Source organism: Xenopus tropicalis, chromosome 2, assembly GCF_000004195.4.
Source record: "Xenopus tropicalis strain Nigerian chromosome 2, UCB_Xtro_10.0, whole genome shotgun sequence".
NCBI lineage: Eukaryota > Metazoa > Chordata > Amphibia > Anura > Pipidae > Xenopus > Xenopus tropicalis.
In genome coordinates, this window is record NC_030678.2 from 116,212,117 (window position 1) to 116,229,098 (window position 16,982).

Consider the following 16,982-nt stretch of genomic DNA (forward strand, 5'->3'; position numbering starts at 1 on the left):
TCCGGCCTGCGGGCCATAGTTTGGGGATGCCTGATATAGATAAAGGTAGTGCACTAGGTATAAAAAAAATATTGTTTTTCAAAAAAGCAAAACAGCAGGATGGGTTAATTTGCTCTATTGAAAATGATTGTTTCTAGTTCACTACCTTTACTGCTGCCTCAAAGCCAGAAAACTTCTGATGTACCATCAAAAATGCAGCTTCACTATTGTATAGTGCCAATAACCTAACATGCCCCTTTATACATTTTATTAGTCAGTATGTATTGGCAGATGACCAAACATATGAAACAGTTTTATATATAAAAAAAGAGCCATAACAACCTTGAAAGCTGATGTCAGAAGAATAAGCACACAAAGCCAAAGGACGTGTATCTAATTTTCTTGGAAATGATTCACTGCCAGCCCTTCAACAAACCTCTGTACTACTGAACATCAACCTGCTACAGGCAAATCTGGAAACTGTTTGAAGTAGTGTTGCCTGAGTGTTTTTTAAAGGGACCCACAACACAAAAAAATTATTTTTACATAATTATAAAAAAAAAATGTAATGCAGTCAGAGATAGTGCTTTATGTTCCAATTCTGATTATTGCTTAGAATTACATCTTCCTTCACTATGCAAAAAAATCTGTTTTTGGGAGGAATAAGAGGTAATAACACAAGAAAAAGGGAAAGTTGTGCTCAACCACTAAATTGTAAACCATTAGGCGGGGGTGCAATGAGGCTGTGACCACAAAATACATATAAACAACCGCAAAAAATCCTCTGCACTCACCCATTATCAATATGTAGAAATAGGACATTAGGACATTTCTGTGCATTCAGCTACTAAGAAATGCCTTCCCTCCCCACCCCAAAAAGAGTGAATGTTTGTCCGTACATTGCAATATACTTCAAGCTGGCCAACTATGTCAAAGTCATCCCTTCTGGCCAGTCCTACACTGACTGACCTATATAAGTAATTTAAAGGAACAGTAACACCAAAAAATGAAAGTGTTTTAAAGTAATTAAAATATAATGTACAGTTGCCCTGCGCTGGTCAAACTGGTAAGTTTGCAACAGAAACGCTACTATAGTTAATATAAATGAGCTGCTATGTCAACACGGGGGCAGCCATTGAAGCTGGGAAAAAGGAGAAAAGGCACAGGCACATAGCAGATAACAGGTAAGCTTTGTAGAATATAATGGGGTTTTATCTGTTATCTGCTAAGTAACCTGTGCCTTTTCTCCTGTAAATGGCTGCCCCCGTGGCAACACAGAAGATTTATTTATATAAACTATAGTAGTCTTTCTAAGGAAAACACACCAGTTGTACCAGTACAGGGCAGCATTACATTATATAGTAATTACTTTTATACACTTTCATGTTTTGGTGTTACTGTCCCTTTAAGATTAGTACTGAGCAAAGGGACTAAGTTTTACCTGCAACATGCTTGCGTATAAGGTTAAAACTCCCATATGGTTGCCCTTTTATTGGCTCCATTGGGATCACCTGACTGTAGCTGGGAATAGTGGGGGCTACAACATGGAGCTGGCCACTGCTCCTGTATAAACAATAACACAAAGTATTTTGTGGTCACAGCCTCATTGCACCCCCGCCTAATGGTTTACAATTTAGTGGTTGAGCACAACTTTCCCTTTTTCTTGTGTTATTGTTTATACAGGAGCAGTGGCCAGCTCCATGTTGTCACTTTCTATTATCAATTTGAAAGGGGAAGTTCCTCTGTCAGCGTGACATGAGGAAAAGTCCATGATAATGTAACAAGAATCATATGATTTATCACATAACTTACTAGGCAGGAAAAACATTACCATAGCTACACGAGAAAAATGCTAGTCAGAATAAACACTGTCAGTTTTATACGTTTTCTAAAGAAAATCCGCAGCCATGGTCAATACTTACAAGCCTACTATTTTTTGGCCTAACATGTATGAGTATCTTTATGGGGCTGATTTACTAAGACACGATTTCGAATCCGAATTGGAAAAATTCAGATTGGAAACGAACATTTTGCGATTTTTTCGTATTTTTTGCGTTTTTTTCGGCGTCTTTTCGATTTTTGCGTAAAAACGCGAGTTTTTCGTAGCCATTACGAAAGTTGCGCAAAGTCGCGATTTTTTCGTAGCGTTAACACTTGCGCGCAAGTCGCGCCTTTTTGTAGCGTTAAACTTAAAGGCGCGTTCGTGTAAGTTTTAACGCTACGAAAAAATCGCGACTTTGCGCAACTTTCGTAATGGCTACGAAAAACTCGCGTTTTTACGCAAAAATCGTAAAGACGCCGAAAAACTCGCGTTTTTACGCAAAAATCGTAAAGACGCCGAAAAAATCACAAAATTACCGATCATTACGAAAAAAACGCAATCGGACGCATTCGGCCCGTTCGTGGGTTAGTAAATGTGCCCCTATGTGTACATTTTAACAGTACATTAAGGGGCATATTTATTAAGCTGTGTAAAACGAATTCGCTGAAAAGATGGCGTAAAAAACAGTGTAAAACAAACAGAGAAGATCACCGTCTGAACACCAGATTTTACATTGTTATTTTACGTAAGTTCCGGCAGAAGAAAAAACGCGTAAAAAATTATGCCGATTTTACGCAGCAAAGCCTGTCGATGTGTGGCGGGTTTTTTTACACAGCATAATAAATAATATGCCCCTTACAGTACAGATGGGGGGGGGGGATCAAACACTGCCACTATTAAATGTTGGGGATGCACCGAATCCACTATTAGGAAATTAGGACAAGAAAGGTTTACAGAGAACTGCTGCAATATTGTCAACTTGTTCCCAATTTGTTGTATGTGTTGCTGCCATGATTTACTTGTGCAAGAACAAAGTTTTTATTCTGTTTGTTATTATGGTTTTGTACCAATAAACCACCTCACCTTTAACAATATAAGTGTATAGAATAGATTCACCGATAATTATTATATTAATTAGAAGTGAGATGCCTTACTCCACCTAATCCCATGTGAAGCAAATAAATTAATTGCTAGGAGTTGGGGCTCATCAAAAAAATTAGTACACTTCAAAACTAAAAATTAAAAATCATTCCAAAATTTTATTGCAATCTACTTGTGTTTTAAACTCATGGAATGTCCAAAATAAAATTCCAGGAAATTTACAAAAAAAAAAAGAGAAAAATATGAATAAATAAAATAAAATAAATGTGTTAAAGGAACAGTAACACCAAAAAATGAAAGAGCTTTAAAGTAATAAAAATATAATGCACTGTTGCCCTGCACTGGTAAAACTGGTGTGTTTGCTACAGTAACACTACTATAATTTATATGATAAGCTGCTGTGTAGCCATGGGGGCAGCCATTTAAGCTGGAAAAAAGGAGAAAAGGCACAGGTTACATAGCAGATAACAGATAAGTTCTGTAGAATACAATAGTGTTTTATCTGTTATCTGTTATGTGCCTGTGCCTTTTCTCCTTTGAATGGCTGCCTCCATGGCTACATAGCAGCTTATTTATATAAATTATAGTAGACTTTCTGAAGTAAACACACAACTTTTACCAGTGCAGGGCAGCAGCACATTATATTTTAGTTACTTTTATACACTTTCATTTTTTGGTGTTACTGTTCCTTTAATATACATAGATAAAATATGCAATATATGCACACGCAATTAACAGATGAAAAAAAAGTGCCTTATACATAGATTATTATTACATTTCCCATTCTGGGAGCAGGGATCCCCAACCTTTCTTACCCGTGAGCCACAGTCAAACATAAAAAGACTTGAAGAGCAACACAAGCATCATAAAAGTTCATGGAGGTGCCAAATAAGGGCTATTAGGTAGCCCCTATGCACACTATTAGCTTACAGGAGGCTTTATTTGGTAGTTTTGTGTTTTTATTCAACAATAACTACCTGCTTTGGGGGCAGTGAGAGCAACATCCAAGGGGTTGGTGAGTAACATGTTGCCCCCAAGCCACTGGGTGGGGATCACTGGAGCTAGAGTGTACTACAGTTACTAAACTACTAAACTCAATTACTACCCCTCTAAAGTGTAACTTAAAAAGATTCTGTTATGGAAAAACATGTTTTTTTTACAAAATGTATCAGTTAAAGAGTTTATGCAGCAGAATCCTTTTTTTCTAGAAGAAAGTGTAACATTAAACCAGCTTCTTCACCACCAAAGCCAAATGGGTAGTTTGATGCTTCAGTAAATTAAAGGAAATGGGGGAGAAAGGGATATTTGCTCCACAAGTCATCCAGCTAAGGAAAACTACTATCTTGCGCTGTCACTCATCTTCCTCCCCTTTTTCAAGAAATGCTTATGAATGCATTTGTGAGCTTTGTTTTGTTGCCAAAATTAAGATATCTGTCTCACTCTCTCATATTATATTTATATAATTCAAGGTGAAGTCCGCACTTAGACCACTCCGGTGATTGGTCAGTTGTTAGTTATACAAAAAGGTACAGACACATATAATAATTAAATATGATTGAATAAATATTTTTTATTTATTTACTCAATACCTGTGAGGGCAGAACTTTTTTTGGCACCTGGGCAGCTGTTTTCTACATTGTTGTGCACCCGTGAGTTGTACAATAAATAGATATATATATAATGGGCCAGTTTCCTGATGAAACTGGCCCCAGTGCGTGTGTGACGTTTATTGGGTAAGGACTGGATCTGGTTTTTCTTGCCTTTTTGATCAAAGCTATGCTGTATATTTGCAGGCAACACGTGGATAACATCAGAGTATCCTGCCATTTAAAGAATTGAAACTATTAGCATCCCAGCATCCTTAGGCCATACTGATCAGGCACATTCACAGTAGTTTGGTTTAAATGACCAGAAATTACTTAAAAGAAATTGAGAAAGGTTGGTTGTTAGGGTATGTTGGGCAGAAGTTATGTATGTATGGTTATGTATGGTTACCACTTGTTTTGCTGATGAAAGTCTGAAAAAAAATTGTACTACTTGTGGTGTAGTTCAACAAGGAAGATGAGACTGTCAAGATACTTTGAATCTGTTTTTTGCAAGAATCAATATAGGGTGTTGAAAGCAACTTCATGATTTGGCGGCTGTATTCCCCTTTGTTATGGTTGGTTATAGACTGAGAGAAGATTTCCTGACTGGGAATTTAAAGCATCAGTGCTACTTATCTTGACAACAGATTATTTTGCAAAATGGTAACCAATTGAGAAAATGTTCCTAGGGACAGGAGCTGTTTATATTCAGACACTTGTCTGAAGGTGAACACTTAGTTATTTGGAGAAAAACACTCTCTCTTGCACCTTAAAATACTAGATACAGAGACTACTTTTATGCTGTTTTATAGACCTCTCCATAGCATGAAAGTTGGTAAAAGGCAAAAGCTAAGGTGACATATATCCTAGAGAATATGTAGCCACATCAACAAATTTGAAAAAAGAACCTCAATAAATTATTTCATGCTTTTCATCAATTTTCAGTTTTTCTACAAGCCTGGAAAAAAATCTCTTTTGTGCATTATAACAGGACAACAATCGACTGTTTAAATTGCAGGATGAAAAAATTATTACCTGGGGTGAAGTCTTACTTTCCCAGTGGGTCTAAAGACAGTCATGTAACTGTTTTCTTCTATTTTTCTTCTTTTATTCTAATGCTTGCAGACATCAGGTATAAATTTATTGAATTTTGGTGTAAGACCTTTGTCAAGATGCTTGCCAATAAATAATTATAAAGTTACAAAATTTAAAAGGTACATATCACCGCCTCTCTGGACATCAAATCCAGTATGCAGACATTACTTCCCTCATGTCCCAACCTTACACTTACACTACCTTAGCAACCAACTGAGGGGGAAAGAGGCCAATTGTCACAGCACAAAAATATACACAATATTAGCAAATACAATAAAAAATAAAAACCTACCTACTGATATTCTTTCCAACCCACAGACCCGGGAGATGTACAATTTCCAAGTTGGCAAAACTCTGCTTCAGTACATGTTAAAAGGCACTCCTATTATGCAACATTACCATCTATCTAACAAACAACCAGGAAGCAACAGAAGGAACACCATTTATTCAAGCCTTTTGGGGATATGGTGCCAGCTTTCTAATCCAGTAAGTCTTATGTTGTAAAAGCATTCTTGATCTATCCTATCCACATCTAGGCATTGTAATATGATCTGTGGCAATATATTTAAAGGTAGGTAACCGATGGCCCAACCCAAAAACATTTGCCGCTGGTTCATAGGATTCTTGGTCCCATAAGCAGTGTTAATTGCTGACCTGTGGGCATCCATATGTAACATTAAACATTAAATCTGCTTTTCCCACATATGAAAGCCCACAGGGGCATGTAATTAGATAAATTACAAAAGCTGTAGTACATGTTAAACTATGTCATATTTGTAATCGCTTTCCAGTATGTGGATGGGCATAACTTGTTCCTGGTGTCATATACCACCACGAAGTACAGGATGGGCATCTAAAACAACCTTCTTGATTGTAACCCAGAAGTTATAAAGTTTACCCCATGTGTAAACTTAGTAAGTCAAGCAAATTCTGTCCTTCACACATTCCTCTAAATCTCCCTTTCAATTCAGAAAACTGTTCCTCACAAGTCTTATGATTAGAATTATTTCTAACAACTCTGCAAAACTGTATGCAGGAAACAGCATATTTTGATCTTTTGACCAAAATTGCTGGTAATATGAATTAGAGCCTATTAATTCAGTAAAGTGACATATGGCAAGCCTAGCTGTTTCAGTTTCATTGCTATGGGGAGTTATGCTTCAATTACAGCAAAGTAATTCCATTTAGAGTGATATTATAAGGTAACACTGCTCAGAAAAATAAGGCTGTTGAGTAAACAGTGATTTTATTAACCTGATTTGTCTAATGGGAATTTGCCTCATATGGATCACAAACACAATTACAGAGCAGCTGCAATGTTTTCTCAAACAGGATTTCATTTACCGATACCAGAATAGCTACATCTAAAATAATCTGAACACTGGGATTCATTTAAACAGCAAATCTGGTTATCGACAAAACTTGCTCTGTGTTTAAATGCAAGCAGGTGGTGAGGTTATCATATGTTCATACAGACTTGTGCAAATCAACACTACAGAGGCCATTTATGGCAGCAAGTGCAGTGACCACAGTGCAATTTTGAAAACAAGGCATCAAGTTTTTTTTGTGTACTGTGCCATCTTAGCCCACTTAGTTAAACCCATTATAAATTATCTCAACAACTCAACCACAAATTAAGTTTTTTGTCCCTACAATTCAGTATTTCCCCCATAATTCAAGTGTAGTTGCAATGTGTTAAAATAAGCTCACTTGCACCTTTTTTTGGGAGGGGAGGGAAAGGGGAGAGACATGATTTATATTCTATTTTATATTCCATATAATATCACCATAGACAGAGATTAAAATTAATACCATAGCTGTGTACAGACAAAACAACTTACTCTTAGCCCCAACAAAAATAAATATTATAAAAAAATAAAAAGAGAAAAAAACAAAAAAGAGAAAAGAAAAAAAACATAATAATAATATTACCTGGTATAACAATTATTAACAAGTAACTGTTATTTACATTAAATTGAAATTGTTTACAAAACCTAAGCATTCATGATTTACACCAGTTCTTCAATGCTAATTGGATGCCACCGTGCTGAAAAATGTCCTAAATCAGATGGTGTCACTTTTGGCAAACACCTTTAAGGTGGCAGTAGATCCAGGGTATCCCTGTAAACAGACTGCCCTCAATTCAGAAAAGGAGGCAGGATAGAATGAAAGGAACTAATCACGACTATATGGTAGTTTAAGAAGCGCTTTTTGATGCAAGTACCTTCAATGTCAGGAATGACTGCAGGTAATCATGTAACAGCCTTTCCGTGCATAAATGACCCCTTAAATGTGGATGGTCACAACTGTGTGTGGACTGCATATTCATATATACTGATGCCCTCTCAGTTTCTGTAGGTTATAAGTAACAACTCACACCCAGAAAGGGCCCACATGCAGCTGTTTTAAATCTCACAATGATAATAATTATGATAGAGGGTGTTATCACAAAGAGATTGTGTTGCAGCAACTACTTCACACAGTCCAACCTACTATGCACAGGTCTACAAACAAAAAACACCACTGATTTTCACTAATAGTTTTCTCACAGAAAGTTCCACAATACGTAAACAATATGTTCAGCCTTATTTAACCACTGGGACATTTGTGGCACAGAAACTTCAAACTTCTTTACCAAAAACCATAGGACCTTCATGGAATACAGAAGGCCTTAGGAGAAACTTAGGAGACGCACTGAAGTTTAGAATCTTTTGCCCAGCCTGGTTGGCAGGGTGCTAGGTACATACTGGTTGTTTGACTAGCAGTGGGATGTCCCAGGAGTCAGCCTTCACTTATCCGCGAACAGGGGGCGACTAATCTCCCCGTGTGCCAGAGCCCTAAGAGCTGTGATTGGCTATTAGGGGCCTCTATGCACCCTATCAGCTTACAGGGGTCTTTATTTGGTAGGAAATCTTGTTTTTATTCAACCACAACTTGCCCCCAAGTCAGGAATTCAATAATAACTCAGTGGTTTGGGGGCACTGAGAGCAACATCCAAGGGGTTGATGAGCAACATGTTGCTCACGAGCCACTGGTTGGGGATCACTGATCTAAGTAAACCACTTTTATAAAAATATACTTTTTTAGTAGTATGTGCTATGGGACTCCTAAATAGAAAATCATCATTTTAAGAATTTAGGACCGCCTCCTGGGATCATAGGATTCACAGTGCACACAAACAAGCCAAGGTACACATACATGCTAGGTCATATGAGCCAATGAATGGGCAGCGTTTATTCCTGTTACAGTTAGAGCTCCATTATTTCTGGTCATGTGATCTCTGAGGGAACACACTGCCATCACTAAATGGTGGATCAATATTAACTGATAGATATATAATATATTTAATAAAATATATGTAGGGGTTTGCTAAAATGGGCCCCTCAGGATGTATACCCCTAGGATAGGTCCCTGGGAGGGCAATGGTTAAGGTACAATGGGTATAGCCTGGTACATCTGTAGTTAATGGGGAGGACCCCTGTAGTTCGGGTTATGGCCACAGGGTGGTGCATAGGCCCATATAAGGGAAACAGCCATGTGCTGGGAGCCATCTTAGTTTGGGAGCCTCTAGAGAGAGGAGCTCCCCTGTGAGTAGATAGTAGTTTCCCTGTGTTAGGACACTCTAGGAGTGCCATGTAGGGAGTGGTAGGGGAATGGGCCGCCATTGCCCCTCCAGGAGTGTAGAGGATTAAGATCCTACCAGCATTACATCAGCTGGAAGTTTAGGGCACACAGTGTGTAGGTGGAGATAGTCTCCAAGAGAAAGAGGACCCTGCTAAAGAGTAGCCTGGGTGTAGTACCAGGGGTGAGTCTCTGTGGAGGGTCTGCCTGGCGAGAGTACCGGGGAGAGCCCTAAGAGAGGGTCTCTTGGCGTGTAGTACCGGGGGGACCTCCTAGAGGAGATCATTCTGGCGTGAGTACCCTGGCTACCTTTGAGCGAGGGTCTTGTGCTTTGATGTAACCTGTGGATGTGCCCTGACTGTCTGATGATACACTCCTGGAGAGGTCTGCCCAATAAAGATCAATCTGTTCATTTGCAATCTGCTGTATTCCGTGTGTGTGTACCCAGGACCACTACAACTGGTAAGGAGTTACCCCAGGGAGGGGCAAATCAGCCTGCAGCCAGTGGATCCTATTGAGGGGTTAATACACTACATCAGTTCCCAGGGTGGGAGTTGTAGTTCTCCCATAGCAGAGCCCTGGGGGAGGCACGCCATTTATCAAAGAAATCCCTGCTTCCCCCATATTAAGCGGGGGCTCAGGACTCCTGGAAGCGCCAACCAGTGACATATCAGCAGGTAGTGCCACAACCGTTGATAAAGTGGGCTACATATATAATAATATTCTTTAATAGTTAATATGATATAAAATATCTGTTGGTAAAATATTTATTCTGGAGGTATAGTTTCCCTTGAACACAGCTGGGGGTTTAAATGAACTTTTTCCTCTATTAGTGTTGTTTTTAATTGACTCATTAGTAGCAATAATGTTGCGCGTTTTGCGTTTTTTGCTATGAAAATTGAAAATTGGACTACTTTTATCACTGGACCTCCCTACTAGATTATGTTATCATTGCTCTTTGGGTGCTACACTCTCTAACCACTGTGGTGTTTGTATATGTTTTGTCTTTATGTAGAGCTTTTTGGCTGTGCATATGACATAACTTAAGGACAACTTTGTTTCATACATAGTGACATTACTGCTGGTTGCTTATTGTTCTAGTTTCACTACTATCTTGCCAGCAATTCTAACATAACCGATATGTACTTCTTTACTAGTAATCACCAGGTGCAACAATTTTGCTACATCAGAACATTGGGATTCTTTTCTTACAATAAATTATCACTGATCCTGTTGAGTGTGGTAATATGATTAATTGTTACATACATGTGTCTTTTTTCCTCTTTAACAACACTCTAACCTACAAGCAACATCTGAGAATGTTAATTCCACAGATCCATAGTGTCACGCTAGGTGAGTGTGCTTCCCAAGAGACACGGCTATAAAGTCAAACTGCCAAACAGGGCAACATTGTATTCCATTGGGAAGAGGGTTGCTTGGATATGTGACTTGTCCTTAGAGATAACTCTCTTATCAACCTGCTGCAGGAACAGTTGTAGTCTCCAGTGTCTCCCACGCACTTGTCTAGCAGGCACCCAGTGACAGGAACCTCACTAGCTCACACGCCATGGGAATTACTTTATTAAAGCGCCTGACTGGCATCAGAATGAAGGTAATACCTCAGTGCAAACAAACAGCAAAATACTTAACTCAAAAACATGTTGTAGCTTTTTGAACTTAAGCTGATAATGACAGATTAGAAGATTAGAAAATTAGAAATTCAATTAGAAATGCATTTCAAGCAAACTCTTTTTTTCTGATATAAGCTTCTTAAATTAAGCTAAAAGTGGTTTGTCTTTCAGAACTAAATTTAAGGAAAGTCTAACCAGTAAGATGTGTAAATAGGACACTGCCAACGAGTTCCCAGTCACCTCGGCTAATTAAGTTTTGATAACAAAGGAATAGGAAATTGCCCTGCCCATTTTCTAACCCAACCTGCCTATTTCCCCGCCCCACGTGACGTCACTAAACACCCCCCAACCCAATATCCAGTATCAATGCTGAAAAAAGGTGGCAACCCTACTTACAACAATAGGGAACCAGACTTGTGCCACAGGAGTAACACACTAATGACATATTATGGCACTTTAAACACTGTGTCGGTAAGCAAATGTGCCTTTTTTGTTCCCCAAAATCTGAGAAGAAAAGCTCTTTGGTAAATAGGAACGTGACAAGCAAAATTAAGAGCCAGAGCAATGTATTACAATATTCCCAGGCATTTCTAGTAACACACAGTGAAATGGGGGAGAAAGATAACTGATATAATTCTGGACAGGGTATGGTAGACAAAGTTGGGGACTATTTTCAATAATGCAGTAATTACAAGATTACACAGTTAAATATAGGTTTAAAACAAAACAAAACTGCATTTTTTTTTATATCTAAATCAAAGTAAACTTCAGTTTATGTTTTATTGTTAGATAGCAACTAAAGCTTGCAAATAACTTTAGGCTGTCAGCCATAATCTTGTTTTCCCTTAATTTTTTTCTGGTATTTATACTGCGACAACGCATTTCTGCAGCATTTTTCAGAGATTATACATATACATTACATCATTCACATCAGTCGCTGCCCACACTGTGATCAATTTAATTAGAAGCCAGCTAACCTGGCTATGTGTTTTTGGACTTTGGGAGGAAACTCTGTGCAAACAGTGCAGAAGCCAGAATTGAACTCCAAGGCTTCAAGCAGAGGCACTACCCACTGAGCCACTGTGAGCATAGAGAAGTCAATATGAAGATATCATTTAGGGAACATAATATATAGTGTACAAGTTGGAGGGGATATATTCTGGATGGGAGGTATATATCCCCTTTTTTTAGGTTTTGACCCCTTTAAGAACCAAACCTTTTTTTCATTGCCCTCTTTGCTGCTAATGAGAAGCCTTTTTTAAATAAACGTACTGTTTTCTAGGAGTTTGGCCTGCGTTTGTGCTGTACCCCAGCTGTAATCCCCCAAAATTTATATAAAATACACCTAGGATCAACAGCTGCTAAGAAATATTATGGTGAACAATATTTGGCCATGGGAATATTATAAAGCTACTGCCCATTTTGTGTTTACTAGTACTTACCTCCACACTAGTGTGATTACTGTTGGACACAATGAATAGTGTTGTATGAAGTACCAGTGGGCAGTTTGGGGTTTCAGGTGACCTATGATTATACACTTGCACCGTTAATATATGGTTACTATAAGAGTGTGTTATTAAGGCACACTTATTATTATCCTGCTATGCAGGTCCCTGAGAGGCAGTCCCAGCTCTAGATGATGGCATGCATGCTTTAACCTCATCCTTTATCCTCACGATACAAGAATCCAGCAATATCCTGTTAGCTACAAAGCAACCTAGAAGCCATAACAGCAGGTAGGTACCAACTGGGCCACATTTAAACAACTATAAGTATAAGTCCCAAGTAAATGAAACATGCCTGCAGAAATAGAGAACCAACACAGTGACACAACAATAGAAATAAGAGCAAGAAAATACATGTGCATTTTAATAGGCTACTAATACGTGTGCCTTTTGTCTGCTTTGATTAATTCATAGCATTCATTAAATTAAATGGAGAGGAGACATTTAAAGCCACAATTAAAGCATTTATTTTCTTCAGATCAAAGGTGCTGTGAGGAACAAGGGGTTTCTTCACTGCCATTAGAGTCCTACTATCTCCTTAACAATCTAGTTAAGTATATTTCTCTATATATAAAGCCTTTAATTAAACGACCCATTACACGCTAAATCATTTAATTGAATAAAGGAATCATTTTGCGTTTAAGACAAAGCAAGAAATGGACCAATCAGCCACACTCATTCTCCAATTCCAAACTACAATGACTCCAAAGATGAGAATCTCATGATTTAGGGTGCAGAGCTAAACCCCAGTCATTGATTAGTTTTGTACAGTAAGGCCTGGTCTTAATTCTTATTAGTATTATTTCTCAATTACAGCTGATGCACTTTTATCTAAGACTTAACTTTAACCCCCAAAACAACATTAAAAGAAAGAGAGCAGGAAATCTGAGCTCTTTTGCACTATAAGTCTCGTTTTATAATATTACAAGCAACTAAGGAGGCCTCTTAGACTAGAAACCTTTGTAAAAAAAAAAAAGGGAAAGATCATGCAGTAATTAATGAATGATCAATCAATAGTGAAAATTGGGTGTAGTAACATTGTTACCATATAGGTATTTGAGTATGTGTGGGAAAAGGCCAGCAGCTACATAATGTATTATTTGTGCTTTCAGTTTATTGATTGTGTGGATATTTTGTCCTGCCCCAGGCTAGAAACAAGATACAGGATGGTAGCCCATGAACTGAAAGAAAAGGTTTGTCAAAGTTAATAAAGGCACACTGGATGAAAAGATGGAGAAGAGTTATGTTCACAGGGCTGGGGTTACAGAAGAGGCTAAAACAAATGGCAGAAGACAGACATCCCACTGACAGACCAAAGCCGAGTGCCATATAAGCCTGAGATGCTTTGGCAGATTACAATTTAACACATATCTAATGATCTTCTATCCTCTATGATCTGTTAAAAAGCCTCCCTAACCTGGGGTACATGTTCAGGTAACAAAGCATACCAGAAAAAGGCCAAACTGCCTGACCAAAGCTAGGCATGTAAAGCCTGTTTCAAGGAAACAAAAGGCTAGAGATCATGCACATGCAGAGATACAGAACTTTCTAAACTCCCACCTGAAAGTTAATAAAAAAAGGGGCTGCATTCTGGACAACTTCACTGTATGTCCTACTACGCCTGTACTATAATAAGAAACAAAATACATGTTGAAATTTCAAACTCACTAGCCCATTCCTTACCTAAGCATTGATTATATGTACAAGTGACATACAGAACTGTGGGAATTGAAAAGGAACTGTGGTTCATCCTTATCTGTTCATCTGGCAACCCCCTTATGCATTTAGTATACATTACATACATTAAGTATAGAAGGGAGTATGTATAATTCTACAGATACAAGGGCTTATTTACTAAATGACTTTAAAGTGCCACAAACAACTGCATACTTCACCAATTTTTTACCAGTGCAACATTCTTACCCAGAATTCCATTGTAACTGGCACAGATACAGAACTTGTATGTGAACGGGTAAGGGGTGCACTAAGCTATCTTAAATTAACCCTATGGTCATCAACATGGAGTTCCTTCTCAGTTTTGTTGATTCATTTAGGACAGTGAGAAAAGAGATATACATTTCTGACTTACCTGAAGGCAATTCTAGTTCCGACTGATCATCAGGGACAAGTTGGATGATATCAGGCACAACCACCTTGTGATCATTTACATCCACTTCCTCCTCAGAGCAGGGTCTGAAGGCAGCAAAACAGTTGCCGCTGCCTAGTGCCCTGCATATCAAGAGTCCCCAGCACTCACTCATGAGATCCTGATCTGCACCTGGAAAAATACATTTTGGTAATACTGAGTAATTTACAAACTTTATAGGTCCATTACTGTAGCAAGCAAAAGTAAAGATTTCAGATGATACTTAGAATAAAGCATTAACAATAGATTAATGCCTCAGGCACAGCTGAGAATATGCAGCCAGTCTGATATGTCATGTGTACCTGTGTTTACGTTTGTATGGGTACATGTGTGTGTGCCACAAAAATAAAAGTAAAACATGCTCCACAAATCTAACATTATTATCTGCAATAAAGTCTATCTCCTAAATAAGTGTTACTACATACAGTGGTCTCTAAAACAGCACTGATTCCCAGAAGATTTGCTGACCAGGAGTGAGAAATAGAGCTCATATACAGTATTATTACATACCCTGCATGGGGCACCTGAAGCCAAACCATAGGACAAATACTTGTATAAATAAGAGGCAGGAGTTAATGACAAACAGAATGTGTAAGAGGAGAAAGAGAAACAAGCCTTCTGTCACCACCTGAGGCATGGGTCACAAGGCCATTATTTCCAAAGTTCTATCCTCACCTGGACTCCACCTAGCTATTCCCACAACTGACAGAAGACTAACCCACACGAAAGTTTGCCATCTGATATTTACAATAGTTTCCCTCTGATACCTAATATCCTTAGCTCCCACCTTCCTACTCTTTCAGGTGCCTGACTAATGTAGTTATACAAGGTGTGTGCATAATAAATACATACACACGTGTGTGCATATTGGTAGCCCAAACTGAGGATGCCTGCCTGGCTCCCCTGAAGATCTTTTGCAGAGGGCCTGGCTCATTCAATTTATGCCACGGTACAAAACAAAGAAATAAAAAGATGTACCCACTACTTTAAAATTGGTACAAGCACATTATAACAAATGCAAGCTGCCTAGCTGTGCTACAAGGAAAGCCTAGAAAGTTGAGGGTGACAATAAACCATAACCTTAAACCCCTTCCCCATGGACCACAGTTGCTAACTTCTCTGGCTGGTGTTTAGAGTTGTGGCAGCACCATCTTCCTCACTGTCCCAATGGTTCCTGGTGATAGGCCTATCTCAGCTCCTGTAAAGTACAATTAGCCAACAGGAGGCAGTACTGGGCATGCAACAATCTGTCACACATTAACTGCATAGCAATTAGAAGTTATCTGTAAAAGCATATAAGCTCCAACAGGATTAACCACATCCATTCCCTTCTTAAAGGAACAGTAACTCCAAAAAAATGAAAGAACTTTAAAGTAATAAAAATATAATGCACTATTGCCCTGCACTGGTAAAACTGGTGTGTTTGCTACAGTAACACTACTATAATTTATATAATAAGCTGCTGTGTAGCAACGGGGCAGCCATTCAAGCTGGAAAAAAGGAGAAAAGGCACAGGTTATTGCAGATAACAGATCTGTAGAGTACAATAGTGTTTTATCTGTTATCTGCTATGTGCCTGTGCCTTTTCTCCTTTGAATGGCTGCCTCCATGGCTACATAGCAGCTTATTTATATAAATTATAGTAGACTTTCTGAAGTAAACACACAACTTTTACCAGTGCAGGGCAACAGCACATTATATTTTAGTTACTTTTATACACTTTCATTTTTTGGTGTTACTGTTCCTTTAAAGGATACGTAACCACAACCTATAGAACGCAAGACTTAAAGCGGAGAAACACTGTTTCGGTCTAATAAAAATAAAAACTGAAGCTTGGTTGAAAGTTCATCTTCTGGCAGGGCAATGATCCTAAATACAAGGCCAAAACAACAAAGAAAAAAAGGTTAATGTCCTACGGTAGCCTGGTCATAGCTCTGATCAATCCATTGAAAAAGCTGTTAACAACCTGTGGCACTATTTGGGCCAAAATCACTCCCAAATAGTATGAAAGGTGTGTCATACTTACCATATAATATTTAATGCTTTAATGCTGCTAAAGGTATCTCTACAAAATATATCTACAAAAGTGTTGAGACAGGATACTTTTTAATTTCCTTGATACGGAAGTGTATGAACTTGAAAAGGCTTTCGCCAACTGCACAGTTAACCAATGCACTTGTAGATGAAGAAAAACAAATCCCACCAACATCTAGCAGAAAACCTTCCCTAAAGAGTAATGGTCTTATAGCAGCAGTAGAGGAGAAACTTCATCATTTTGCCTTTGGTTTGAAAAAATTATAGACAGGTAAATATTCAGATACTGTTTTGAAAACATGGCAGTCACCGAATCATCAACTTATGGGACCACAAGTGAGGAGGAGTGTTCTGACTGCAGAAAATGTGAAAATTACTTCTGCCTAATGAAGTTTTGTGGGACAAACTTATCAAACATAGAGTGGATTCTGCATTTGGATGACACTTCCTTAAAGGAGAACT

General features: G+C 38.4%; 1 protein-coding gene across 5 annotated transcripts in view; it reads right to left on the reverse strand.

The window, feature by feature from the left end:
- mcf2l (MCF.2 cell line derived transforming sequence-like) overlaps positions 1 to 16,982 on the reverse strand; it is a 133,916-nt gene that overhangs the window by 109,946 nt on the left and 6,988 nt on the right. For all 5 annotated transcript variants that reach the window (XM_012957900.3, XM_002933006.5, XM_012957904.3 and 2 more), the window contains exon 2: positions 14,430 to 14,618. In XM_012957900.3, coding sequence (XP_012813354.1) covers positions 14,430 to 14,601 — 172 coding nt within the window. In that variant the 5' untranslated portion in view covers positions 14,602 to 14,618. The remainder of the gene's footprint in view (positions 1 to 14,429; positions 14,619 to 16,982) is intronic.